The sequence below is a fragment of the Symsagittifera roscoffensis genome, chromosome 1, assembly GCF_963678635.1.
Source record: "Symsagittifera roscoffensis chromosome 1, txSymRosc1.1, whole genome shotgun sequence".
Taxonomy (NCBI): Eukaryota; Metazoa; Xenacoelomorpha; order Acoela; family Convolutidae; genus Symsagittifera; species Symsagittifera roscoffensis.
The window spans coordinates 96,482,924-96,495,646 of record NC_087062.1 but is presented as its reverse complement, the minus strand read 5'-3'; the positions used below and the strand labels follow the sequence as shown (position 1 = coordinate 96,495,646).

At 42.8% G+C, this 12,723-nt stretch overlaps 2 protein-coding genes across 2 annotated transcripts in view; both read right to left on the bottom strand.

Moving 5' to 3' along the window:
* Nucleotides 1-341: 341 nt before the first annotated feature.
* On the bottom strand, nucleotides 342-4,418 carry LOC134841097 (selenocysteine-specific elongation factor-like). Its single transcript, XM_063856880.1, has 5 exons — nucleotides 4,159-4,418; nucleotides 3,857-3,978; nucleotides 3,439-3,557; nucleotides 1,883-2,118; nucleotides 342-1,315 (listed from the first exon to the last, which is right to left on the bottom strand). The coding sequence occupies exons 1-5, from the start codon at nucleotides 4,340-4,342 to the stop codon at nucleotides 342-344; spliced, it is 1,635 nt and encodes a 544-aa protein (XP_063712950.1). The 5' UTR covers nucleotides 4,343-4,418.
* A 1,007-nt stretch (nucleotides 4,419-5,425) lies between these two features.
* The window catches only part of LOC134853112 (large ribosomal subunit protein uL14), a 39,233-nt gene continuing 31,935 nt past the window's right edge, over nucleotides 5,426-12,723 (bottom strand). The window contains exons 2-3 of the mRNA XM_063869058.1: nucleotides 6,036-6,187; nucleotides 5,426-5,696 (exon numbers count right to left, since the gene is read on the bottom strand). Coding sequence (XP_063725128.1) covers nucleotides 5,426-5,696; nucleotides 6,036-6,184 — 420 coding nt within the window. The 5' untranslated portion in view covers nucleotides 6,185-6,187. The remainder of the gene's footprint in view (nucleotides 5,697-6,035; nucleotides 6,188-12,723) is intronic.

The following is a 12,723-nucleotide window of genomic DNA, read 5'->3' as shown; positions in this document are numbered from 1 at the left end:
AAATGCCATGAGCCCTGGTTGGGATTTGATGCAAAAAAGTAGATAATTAATTTATCAAATGATTAAAAATTCATCCATCCTGCCGAGGATCATAGGTTCAGGGACTACATATGTATCACCGATGCGCATATGTTGCCAATAATGGACATCCGATCCGCAAATACCCACAGAATACATTCGGATCTGAACTTGATCTGGTGTTTTGGCGGATTTCAGAACTGCTGACAAGTTGTCGGAACAACCCATCACTACTGAAACGATGATGACTCAAATATGAGACATGGTGGCCACGATGCCGGAACAGACAAAACATATACATACATATATATATATGCAACAATTTATTGTACAATTTTGGATTGTGTTGTAAAAATGAACTTTTTCAAGTTCAAAACAACTTTGATGGCATCTTCTTTTACTTCTGATTCGTCATCAATGGGACCATCGCCCTGCTGTTTTCTACCCTTTTTCGTAGGATAAGCAACTTTTATCTTTTCCGAAACACCGCCTTTGATTTGAACTTTAACTTTACCACCTTGCCCAAATGTCCCGATTATAACACCCTCATGGCCAGTAGAAAAAACCACTTTTAAATGTATAAACTTCTCGATGCTACTTTCTTTCTTGAGCAAGTGTTTACATATAACCACATCATCCGAAAATATCCGCTCAATTCGACCTTCTTTCGATTTTTTCTTGAAAACTTTTAGGTTTGGTAAAACTGATGTAGCATAATTTTCTTCGTGTAGTGAAAACACAGGAGACCCATAGAAGGCTAATCGGCAATTCTTGAAGTGAACATCGGAGTCAAGTTTGGAGCCAATGAAAATAACTTGGGGGGTTACTAAAACAGGTCTCTCGAATTGAATCGAAGCAAAAACAGTTTGCTCCTCATTAGGGGTGGGCTCATCGGTATTGGAGAGAAACTCGAATGGGCTATCGGGAGAAAAAGATTGTTCTGAGCTTGAAAAAAGAGTGATTTTTCCCATTACAACTTCGTATCCAGCTACTATGTGAAACTTCTGATTAGATGATATGTCACTTTTATAGAACCGGACTTTTTTCAAGGCAATTATACAAGCATGTAAAGACTTTAATACCCCCGGGAATGAAACTATGCCTCTCTCTAGCAAAGACGAATCGAATTGTGTCACACATAAACCAGCCCTGTCGCCGCGTCTGATAGAATTCACTGGCTTCTTGAAAACTTGTATGGACTTAATTTTTTTCTCCAGAGAAATGTTAGCAATCTCGACTTTGTCGTTAATAGATACTTCGCCAGCGAGGCATGTTCCGGTTAAAACCGTGCCCTGACCTAAACAATGACACCCAGACTTGTGAAAAAACTCGTACATTTTTCCTACTTAAGTCTTCAACATAGTTCTCAATCATTAGTCATTGACTAACTGAAAACCGGGCGAGAAACAGAAAAAACACTGATCAGCAGGAATGTTTTATTATCTGATTTTTTCCTTAGAATCAAATCGATCGGATTTTATTTCATTTTGTGACACGATACCTTTAATTTTTTCCCCCGAATTGTTAAATAGAATAGTCAGGTCTAAAAACCAGGAAAAAAAATCACGAATAAATGGTGAAATTTTGGGGAAACAAGCTAGATTGTTGGTTCCATTACATAAATTTATTGTTCACATACTGCGTCTGACATCAAGATACATTCATTTGGAACTACGAAATCGTTTTTTCTCCACATTTGGGCGAAACGCTTAAATTATAAGACAAAATTGATGAAAATCGCGATTATAATTCAATAAAATCCGATTAAAATCTGAAATCATGATTGATCAGTGATAAAAATCACTTGATCAAAATCGCCCATTCCTGTTGATCAGTGAATGCATTCGAAGGCGCACAGATTCACCTTTTATCTGAAAGCAATGGTCGACAGCAAAAAGAAAGTCTTGTTTTTCACTTTTCTGGCGACTGCATTTGATCTGCGACAACTGATTACTTATGCACATCTGTAGCTTCTCTTTCATTATCACCAGGCTATCGTTGTCTTTTTCGGTGTTGCATGATAAAGGAACCATTGTGACGTTCGTCCCCAGCGAAGTTTCTTTGAAGGTCAAAGCCAACTTTTTGAGAACTTTTTCGAGTCTAAAAAAAACAAGTGGTAACATTGTTATACACGATTATCAGGGTGGCCACGGGTTGGAGATTTTTATAATCCAATTCATTTTCCAAGTCAAAAAATTTCAAAATTCAAGTGTCTATGGAGCTGGGGAGCAGAAATTTTCCCAAAATTTCAAGGTTTTGTCAATGCGTTTTTTTCTCATTTTCCTATGTTTTTACTGCGAGGTTCGTCGACTTTTTTACAATTTCAATCAGCAACTGTACCAGCCATACCAGGTTGGCCACGTTATCAGAAATTCAAACTAGAGGCCCAGCTAAAGCAGGGAGGGTCCTGTTTGATTTTGTTTTCAAATGTTATACTCCAGAAACATTCTGTTGGTTTTCAATATTTTTTTCGTCAAAAAGCACATTTCGATGATTTTTCGATGTCATTTCCTATCGCTATAAGCAACCCAAGCCCTGCGGTTTCCCCCATTCACATTGTTGATACTGATTCTTTGCAGCTTTATATCCAAATCCAATGGGTACTTTTTGAGAAATATTCAATAAAGCACTTATTCTGTCGAAAAAGCACTTTTCGATGATTTTTCGATGTCATTTTCCATCGCTATAAGCAACCCAAGCCCTGCGGTTTCCTCTTTTTATATTGTTGATACTGGTTCTTTGCAGCTTTATATCCAAATCCAATGGGTACTTTTTAAGAAATATTCAATATAATAAATATTCAGTCGAAAAAGCACTTTTTCATAATTTTCCGAACTCATTTCCCACCGCTACAAGCTTCGGAAAGACTAGCGCTTAACGTCAGAAAGACCGTAGGTGGCCAGGCTTCCATTTAAGACCAGTTTGAAAAAAAAAGCCAGGGTAGTTTTTCGGGTATGTAAAAAAAGGCTGAAAGCGTCTCAAAAAAAACAAAAAAAAACACTTTTTCATAAGACCTGTTTAATAAATCAAACAGGAATTAGCATGACAGCCATGACATTTCTCAACCGTTGGCCATGCCAAAATCGTGAAATGAACAAGAAACCACGCACAAATGAGGGTAGGTAGCGAGGTTTATTTTTTTTCTCAATGGATCACAAATTTTGGTTTTGGCGAAAAACCGACTTTCATTATTCACAGAGTCCTTGTAATGAAATACTCTTTTTACTTCTTTAAACGACAGTAACAGTTTGGCCATTTGTAAAAAAACGAAATGACATGTCTCGTAGGTCATGATTTTGGCCATGACAGCGTGGCCACCCTGCATACGATCTCATCTCAGAAAAGAACTACCTTACGAACTTTTAACTTTCATGTCACTCCATGTTACCGTGGGCCACCCTGATCATGCAACAGATTTACTTGTCTTGGTCTGGGAAAAGGTCAGTTTTGTTAACTGCTACAATGACGGGTAAGCTTTCTTTGCTTTGCTTCAGAATTTCGGCAATAACGATACACTCAGCAGTTTGAGTTTGAATACCCTTACAGGGTTTATACGGTTGTTAAAGTCACGAATTTAATGACAAACCGGAGATGACATTTTTTTGAGGGTGAATGAGGATATCAAGTAAACGAACAAGCGACCGTGGGGGGGTTCGTTATTCACGAGTTGGAGAAAGACAAAAATGTATCGGAAAATTCAAAAATTCGAAATCCGATTTTTACAAAAGTAAGAAAATATGTCATTATCATTCATCGCTCTCTGAAACTTTCAGGCTGGGGAAACTTTATCCACAATTTTATGACATTTCAGGTTTTTTATGACGCGTATAAACCCTGCCTTAGTAGCATCGACTACGAGGATCATCATATCAATGATATTTGCTCCTCCAATGATCGTCCGGATGAGGGACGCATGGCCCGGACAATCTACCAGAGTCACTTGCACCTGGGAAGCAACATCTTAAAGTCACAAACGCAAACTTTGATAGTCCTTCAGGGTTTATACGGTTGGTAGTGACAAATTTCATGACATTTCGTGACAAATCGGAAATGATTCTTCATGACGAAATAAAAAAAATCATAAAATTTTCAAGTTTTTCATGACGCGTCTAAACACTGTCTGTCCTTTACCATCAGAACTTACCGTTTCATCTCCTAAGTCCATCTCAAAAGCAGAAAATCCCAAATCCAACGTAATGCCTCTTTCTTGGCTCTGCGGATTTTTGTCGAAACAAGCGGTGGAGGCAGTTGTGCTCAACAGTTTGCACAGGGATGTCTTTCCTGCATCGACATGACCCAGAACACCGATGTTCACGTTGATCATACTTGTCTGAAGGAAAACTCAATCAGGGGTAGTATCCGAGAGGATAACATGGACAGACCTCGTAGCGGATTTTTGGGGAAAATCAGGACAACGTTTTTTTTAATCAGGACAAAATCGGTATATTTCCACTGAAAATCACGAGAAATAAGGCCACTCAGTCGGTAAATCGGAAACTGAACTTGCGCAAACACGTGAAATACTCATGATAGTTTTTTTTTGGGAAGGAAACCTCTAATTGGAAAAAACCTTCCAGAGGCGTACAAATTACATGCAAATATATTTGCTACTGCAAGATCAGTAAAGTCACAACTTTTGACTCACAAGGCAGTGTCGAAAGGCAGTAAACATCAAAAAAGAATAACAAAAGAAGAAAAGTTTTCATAAAGAACCCTCATAGCTCTTTTAACAATATCTTCTTAGGCGTAGTCACCTCTCACAGGGTGGCCACACTTTAAAAATGTCATCTAACCAGGTCCTGTTGGACAAAAAAATGTCCAGGTCAGCGTCTCACTTCAAAAAACATATATTCTGTAATTCGTTCGATATATGTTTTTGCTTAAACTGTTCTACATACAGTAGAGGGTGAATATAAATAACGGACTCGCAAATTAAGCCGAATTAGTCGGCAATAGAAAGTTTCTATTAGAAGGTTCTATAAAGGTTCTATTAGAACCCGTCCGGTATAAACACGCGCTTAAACATGGTTAATATAGGATATGCGGTCGAGCGGGAAAAATGATAAGGTATGCTATAAACTACAGTATAAAGCGGATATAACGAAACTCCGAGTCCTTTGAGTCAAGGGACCCGGAAAACTTTCGTCATATCCGCTTTCGTTATATCCACACTCCACTGTACAGCGAAACTTTTACACAACGTAAAGCGTGTAAAACGAAAGTTTTTTCGTGTAACCTGGGTTTCGTTAGATACGCTTCCTACTGTTTTTGAAAGGTCGTTGCACAACTGACAAAGGAATTTTGTTAAATGTTACATGTACATTACAATGCATTACATGTAATGCATTTTAATAGCTCTTATACCCAAAAATAGACAAACAGAAAAATTGAATGAGGGAAAAATCAATTATGCGACAGAGGAAGCATTAGAACTGATTTTAGGCCACAGGTCAGCGCACTCCTTGGCAACCGGTCCAGTGATGGCAGATCCTTTCATCTCTCCCTTTACATTGACAATGACTCCAGCGTTGTCCTCGAAGTAGATGAACACACCGTCCTTGCGTCTGTAGGGCTTCCTCTGTCTGATCACAACTGCCGGCATGACTTTCTTCCTCAGTTCTGGCTTGCCTTTCTTCACCGTGGCCATCACCATGTCACCGCATCCAGCGGCTGGCAACCTATAGAGGTTCAAAAAAAGACAAAATTAAGGCGTGAGATAGCAAAGAAATCTCTTGAAATCTCGTAAATTTAAGCGTAGACCTTTACTTACTCAGCACAATTAAAGTGAAGGGTGGATAAAACGAACCCAAAATTTGTTCTGAATTTGTGCGTTGATTAATAAACTCGTATTTTTTTTATAAAAACGAGCTGGAACATGGAACAATTGATGAGAATGTAGAAGTGGTACTTTCGGCTCGTTTTACGAGTCAGTTCGTTATAAACAAAACCGTTATATCCACCCTCTACTGTATTTCTTCCAGCACTTATGACACATACCTAGCACGCTCTCGCCATACCTGTTAAGTCTTCCAGTGACTCGCTTCACAGAGATGATGTACAAGTTCTTCGCACCGGTGTTGTCCGCACAGTTGATGACTGCTCCTACCGGGAGACCGAGAGAGATCCTGAACTTACAACCTCCACCTCCCTTTCCTCGTCGCGACATACTCTGAAAAAAACAGTAAAATGAAACGTAATTTTAAAAAAACAACCAATTGGCCGTAGTTTATTCGTTGCAATAACCCGATGCGCAAAATATAAGAAATCAGTCTCACACACAACTTTAAAACTGCCGCACTCGGGTCAGAACTTGGGATTTAGTGTCAGGAAAACTATAACCCAGCAATTTATATAAATCATGTACATGTATTTACTGTTTCGAGCCTGAGTTTTGAGAGAACGTTATGTTCAAAGCTTGTCGAGAACAAGATCAGAAAACTGATTGATCAGATAGTGTTCAATACGAGCTCACAAACCAAACCCGGACCTAATATGCACGAGATTATCGAACTGGATAGAAGCAAACTGGAACAACGCGTAAAATACGATACTTACATGATGAAAGAGTCAGTTATGGTATGTTCACACTAGGATTACCATTGCCTCGGGTTCGGTGTGAGACTAATTATGAATGAGCCTAGTTGAGTCTACTGAAAGAGTCAACTGGTGGACACACAGCTGCAATTTCAGAACAGCTCAGACTTTGTAGATTTGCAAATTCGTTTTAACAAAACTACATGGTCACGAGAAAAGTTCGGAAAATGATAACAGCATATGCATATAACAGTCGACTGCAAAATGTGAATATTGAGTTTCTGGAAGGCACGGTGTTTCAGCAATTGGTTATTCATGTTCATGTTTGAAACAATGTTTACGCATATGGCGTGCACCCATAAAAATGTGAAAAACTCAGAAAAACTTCGTGTGGAGTCCCGACGTGATTCGGCGAACGAGTAACATGAGCTCAGGCGACTAGTTGTGTTTTCCGTGTCTTTATAGGGACGGTTCTCCTACCCAGTGAAGCAATCAAAAAGCATGCAGATCACTCAGTAACCCCGGATTCCGCATCCTATTGACCAGGAAGCTCACTTGATGTTGCGCTAAAACAGAAACTCGTTTCAGTTCGCGGTAGGATACACTAGTTGCTGAGTTTACGCAAAAATTCACTATAGTCAAGCTGTTCAAGAAGCGGTTTTGTGATTGCGTCACTGCTACTATGATAACGCATGTGTCTTCCGGCAGCACTTTTGTCCCTTGCATGGTTACCTCTGGGGATCGCCTCTCATCGACTGGTCTACTCAACGTAGACCAAACTTAGACTGCAATTCACTTCGCACCGCCCCAAAACCTTGAGCTGACAAGTAAAAAGGCCCAAACCATAACCCGTCCTCACTTCACAAGAAGTAGTGATCAAATTTCATGTACTTGGCCGGGATCAAGTGGAGACTCAAAGTACAGTATTAGTCAAATTTCTCTATGCATTAACAGTAATGGGTCTTAGGCTGTATAGTTTATTGCCCAGTTTCAAGCTAGGTTTTATCAGTAGAATGAATTGATGATAAAGAAGGAATGTTAGTGGTATATAAAGCATTGAGACTGGTATTTGAGTTGGTATTAATGAGTTCAAAGAATTGATGTTGTTTTTCTCGGGAGGTGACCTTATATGGTAATCGTCTTCGGTAATTAGTTTCATCGCCCATCGACATCTCGTGGTTAACTCTGACCCCACGGCTTAGCCGAGAGTCGTTGGAGATGATGTTTTGTCTTCATGCGCCCCAGCCCATCTGTGAAGATATCGGCCGGGTTGTCTCCTGTTGCCACGAACTTCAGCTCAATGTTCTTTCATTGAACTTCTTCTCGGATAAACGCCATGCGGGTTGCGTAGTGCTTGGTCTTGGCACTGTTGTCCCCTCTGGTAGATAGGGCCAGACATGCTTGGCTGTCGCTGCTGATAGTAGTCGAGTCATCACAGCCCAGGAGATAGCACCACTTCCCAGAGTAAAGCAGAATCCAGTCACACTTCTTCTGTCATCTTTACAGCTGGCGTAGTCCGCATCAGAGAAGCCTTCCAACCGACGTTGGGCGAACTTGTGGTAGCTGATTCCCACATCTTTAGTTCCCTGAAAAAAGCGCAAAACATGCTTAGCCGCTTGCCAGTTTACCTGGGTTGCACAGAAGTTTTGCGAGTTGGTGGGCAGTGAAGCATAAGTCGGGTCGAGTAGTCAAGGCCAGATAAGAGATTCTCCCCACAATTGTTCGGTAGTCCATGTCTTTCATTTCTTTTTGCTCTAATGACCCATCTTCAGGCATTTGCTCTCTACTCAGTTCAACCATTTCTGCTAGTGGAGTCGAAGCAGCCTGAGGTTTACAGTTTTCCACACTATGCTTTTGAAGAAGGTTGCTCACGTACACCGAGTGATTGAGAGTCACACTCCTTTCATCCACTTTGAATGCTGTCCCCAGAAACCAAATTAGAGGCGAGTCGTCACCAATCGTGAACCTTTTCTGCATCATACCCTTGAACCACGCACGAACCAATTCTTGTCGGTTGAGCAGTAGAGGATATCATCAACCCATATCACGATCCAGCATTTATGCCCATTGCGCTTCAGGATCATTGGGCATTGGTCGTGGACAGACGATTCAAAACCACTCTCACCCAGATACGCCGAAAGTCATTCGAACCAGTTTCTTCCCTATCGCTTCAGACCATAGAGAGATCGTTGAAGCTTGCTTACCAGTTCGTTTCCTTTGTTGTATCCTTCAGGTTGATCCCGATAGATTTCCTCTTCGATGGGAGCGTTCAAGTAGGCTGTCCTCACATCTATCTGGTAGAAGTCCATACCCATTGACGCTCCACATGCAAGCACAGTCCGAATTGTGGTAAGTTTTGCAGTCGCTGAGTACGTCTCGTTGTAGTCCACCCCAGCAGCTTGCGAAAATCGCCTTGCCTCAAATCGCGCTTGGTACTTGCTCACTTCGCCCAGTTAGTTAATCTTGAGTGCGTAATGCTACCACCCCATTGCGATCGGTTGCTTGCCTTTCACACGCTTTACCAACGTCCACACTTTGTTGGAAATGAGGCTTTCGTACTCTCGATCCATTGCTGCTTTCCAGTTGGAGTCTTGCAACGCTTCTTTCGCACTTTCCGCTAGCCCTGTTGGAAGCAACGCATACGAGTGAGGTGCTAAGTTCTCCATCTCTTGTCCCATCACGTAGTCATTGAACCTTTGAGGAGTCTTGCGTTGCCCCTTGTTGCCGCAACCAGCGGCTGGTTGTAGGCATAGGTTGCACAGTTGTTGCTCCCTGACTTGATTCCGTGAAGCCTTTGTTGACATCCACTGAAATCATTTCCTTGCCCCCGCAATCATTGTCACTTGGTGGATCTTTGCATTCTGTCTTGGTTGGCAGCACTTTTGCGTTCCTCGGTTGGTTTTTCGTAGAAGATGTCACTTGGCGTTGTGTGGGAACTGCCCGATCGTTTTGGGAAGTCACTGTCGTTGAACGTCACATCACGAGATGCTCCAATCTTGTCAGGTCCTCGCACAGTTGATCCTTCCAGAGAAGCCACTACGAACGCCTTGCTGTTTTCGGAGTAACCCAGCACATTGCTTCCCGCGCTTTAATCTCCAGTTTCTTCCTGTTTTGATCCAACACAAAAGCTCTCCAACCAAATTGGTGAATATTTGACAAATTTGGTTTAACCCCATTAAACATTTCAAACGGTGTTCTGTTGTGGGCAGAATGGAAGCTACGGTTCTTGACATAGACAGCAGTAGCTAGAGCATGGGGCCATAGTTGTTTAGGGACTCCTGCTGTAGACATCATGCATCGTGCCATGCCTGTCACTGTCACCCAGACCCTCTCGATCTTTCCGTTCTCTTCCGGCGTGTAGGGAGCCGAAAACTCTTGGCGGATCCCATTTCTGACACACAGATTGGAGAATACCTTGGATTTGAATTCCATAGCGTTGTCCGATACCAAAGTGTCTGGTATGCCCACGTCGGCAATGAAGAATTATAATTTCCCCTACCACTTCTTCCTTGGTCTTCTTGGGGTAGATGGCACAAAAACGGCTGAAGCTGTCTATGAATCCCACTGCATACCGATAGCCTTCGTTTGACGTTTGGTGAATTGGCCTCAGTCCCGTCCCCCACCTCTTGGTAGTAGGCACCCGCTTCGCTTTTTCCAATTCACACGTACTGCAGTGTCCAGTATCCCCATCCGCATTGATCACCATCCCTGCACCAATTTTGGGAGTCGAGCCACATCGTTGAAATTGTTGTGTCCAAGTGCCAAGTGTAAATTCGTAAGTGTGCGGCTGGAATGAGACTGTAAAGTGTTGCGCAAAGGGAACACCTGCAAACTATACAGTTCGTCACCCATTGTAAGAGGTAATACAGTCCCATCTGGAAATTTTAAATGAGGAAAAGTTCAAACTTGACCGTACCTCCTTCATCCGTACGTCGCTTGACTGAGATGAGGTTCTTTGCGTAGCTCGGTACCCAGTAAGCATCCCGTAGTTCTAGCTCACACTGCATCCGTTCTTGTTGATGACTCCACATCGTACTGTCCCTTGTCCTCGAGAAAAAAAACCGAGACGAGTTGGCGTTGCCCACATCTGACTTGAAGTTCTCGTCCAGCTCCACAAAGAGCTCCTTGTCCTTGATCATGAACCCATTGCAACCAGAGTCCACTATAAGCTCGCAGCACTGCTCATCAAGGGCATCGAACGATTCTAAACTGAAGAAGCCAGCTGTACGCGCGTTCCCTGAAGCCCCCGCAACATCGATCGACCCTTTCTTCCGTGGCGTTCTGCACTTGCTAGCAAGGTGGCCTTTCGTCCCGCAGTTGAAAGACGTTCTCGTTTCTCGTCCTCGGCACTCTCTCGCCATATGCCCCGTTCTTCCACACTTGAGGCAGGCTACCCTCTTTTTGTCTGTAACATGAAACGCTGCAGTTGATTCCTTACCAGTTGACAGACATCTGGTGCTCTCGAAGTTGATGAGGTCTTGCTTCGTTTTGTCGTAAGGCTTGGGTGCACCGAAATTGAGGACAGTCGATTTGTGATCGTAATCCTTAGATAGACCCTTGAGCACCATCGCCGTGACGAGGGGATGGACACTATCTCTTCAGCATCGTCCAGATCCAGTTTGACGTTCTCGGCTCTCGTCAAGTACTCGGTCACACGTTCACCAGTCACCATCGTCAGACTTGTCAGTTGCGAGAGCAGGGTGTGGATGCGGGGTCGTTCCGTCGACTTGAACTGCTTCACTAGGGCGCCCACGCCGCTGGACCGTTCGGCTTGTAACTTCGGATGAAGTTGATGCTCCCCTTGTCGAAGCACTGCACCAGCTCACACCACACCATGTACTGCTGTTTCGCCAAAGCCGCTTATTCCTTCTCGCGCTTCGTCTTCTCGGCTGGCGTTTCGTCAGAGGAAGCCGCTATCGTCACGATCTTGTTGAAGAGGCAGTCCGACAGGTTCAGGACGTAGATGCGGGCTTCAAACTGCTCTTCTTCTTTCCCGCTGTAGGTGAGTCGTTCTGCTCGAGAGTTAGTCGGGGTGGCCATCTGCCAGATGGAGGAGAAGAAAAGTTAATGTAATAGGATCAGATCGAAATCGATCAAAAGGAGAGAAAGAGATTGAAAGAAAACTTGATCGAAGTCGATAAATCGATCGTAGGAGAGGAGAGAATTTTTATTCGAAATTGATAAATTGAGTCGCAAAGTTAATCTATGCTTGCTAGAGTGTGATCACAAAGTTTGAAAGATTTAACTTGTTCATAAGTTAAACCCCGTCAGCAAGTAGCTGGGCCCATAACCTTTCAAGCTAGGTTTTGTCAATTGACTGAATTGATGATAAAGAATGAATGTTAGTGGTATATAAAGCATTGAGACTGGTATTCGAGTTGGTATTAATAAGTTCTAAGAATTGATGTCGTTTTTCTCGGAAGGGTACCATATATGGTAATCGTCTTCGGTAATTAGTTCCATCGCCCATCGACATCTCGCGGCTAATTCTGACACCCAGTCATGAACAGCCTTCGGAGTAAACCAATTCCGCTTACTGATCCGGGCGTCGAAGGAGTGTCAGGTCAGAGCTCACTAGCCGTTAGGATATAATGCGCAGCTTCTAGTAAGAAGTCCCAAGATGATTCAAACATCTAGGGTTCCCAGGCGAGATTTGGACTGTCAGCTCCAATACCTCTAATTAGAAGTGGTCGAGCTGGACCACCACTATCCGAAACCACTGTACAAGTAAGGGGTAGACTGAGATTGAATCACTGCTTGCATCAAGCGCATAGTATTATCAATATGTAAAGTGTAAGTTATACTATAACGTCAAAAATAAAAGTTGGGCTCCGTCTCCACGCAGATGCATTCCTCCACGAAGGGGGTTGAAGTAACAATGGTCACATTTCTGTCGGTTTTAGGTCATAGCCTTACGACCAATCAAGATGAGCAAACCTGTTGGCTACTTGGGCGATTGGAAGTTAATCCGATCCTCTGAGCATCTGGGACAGAAACGAAACTGAACCCTTCGTCTAACGAGGGTGTAAAACTTCGCTTTGATGTCAGTGTTTTCACCAACAACTTTCTCGGTAATCCCAGTGCCCCCCGCAAACGGAAAGCATCAGATCCGTTCGCTTTGCTGTGTAGTGCGCACGGATCGGATGCCCACCATGCCGTGCTAGACTTTAA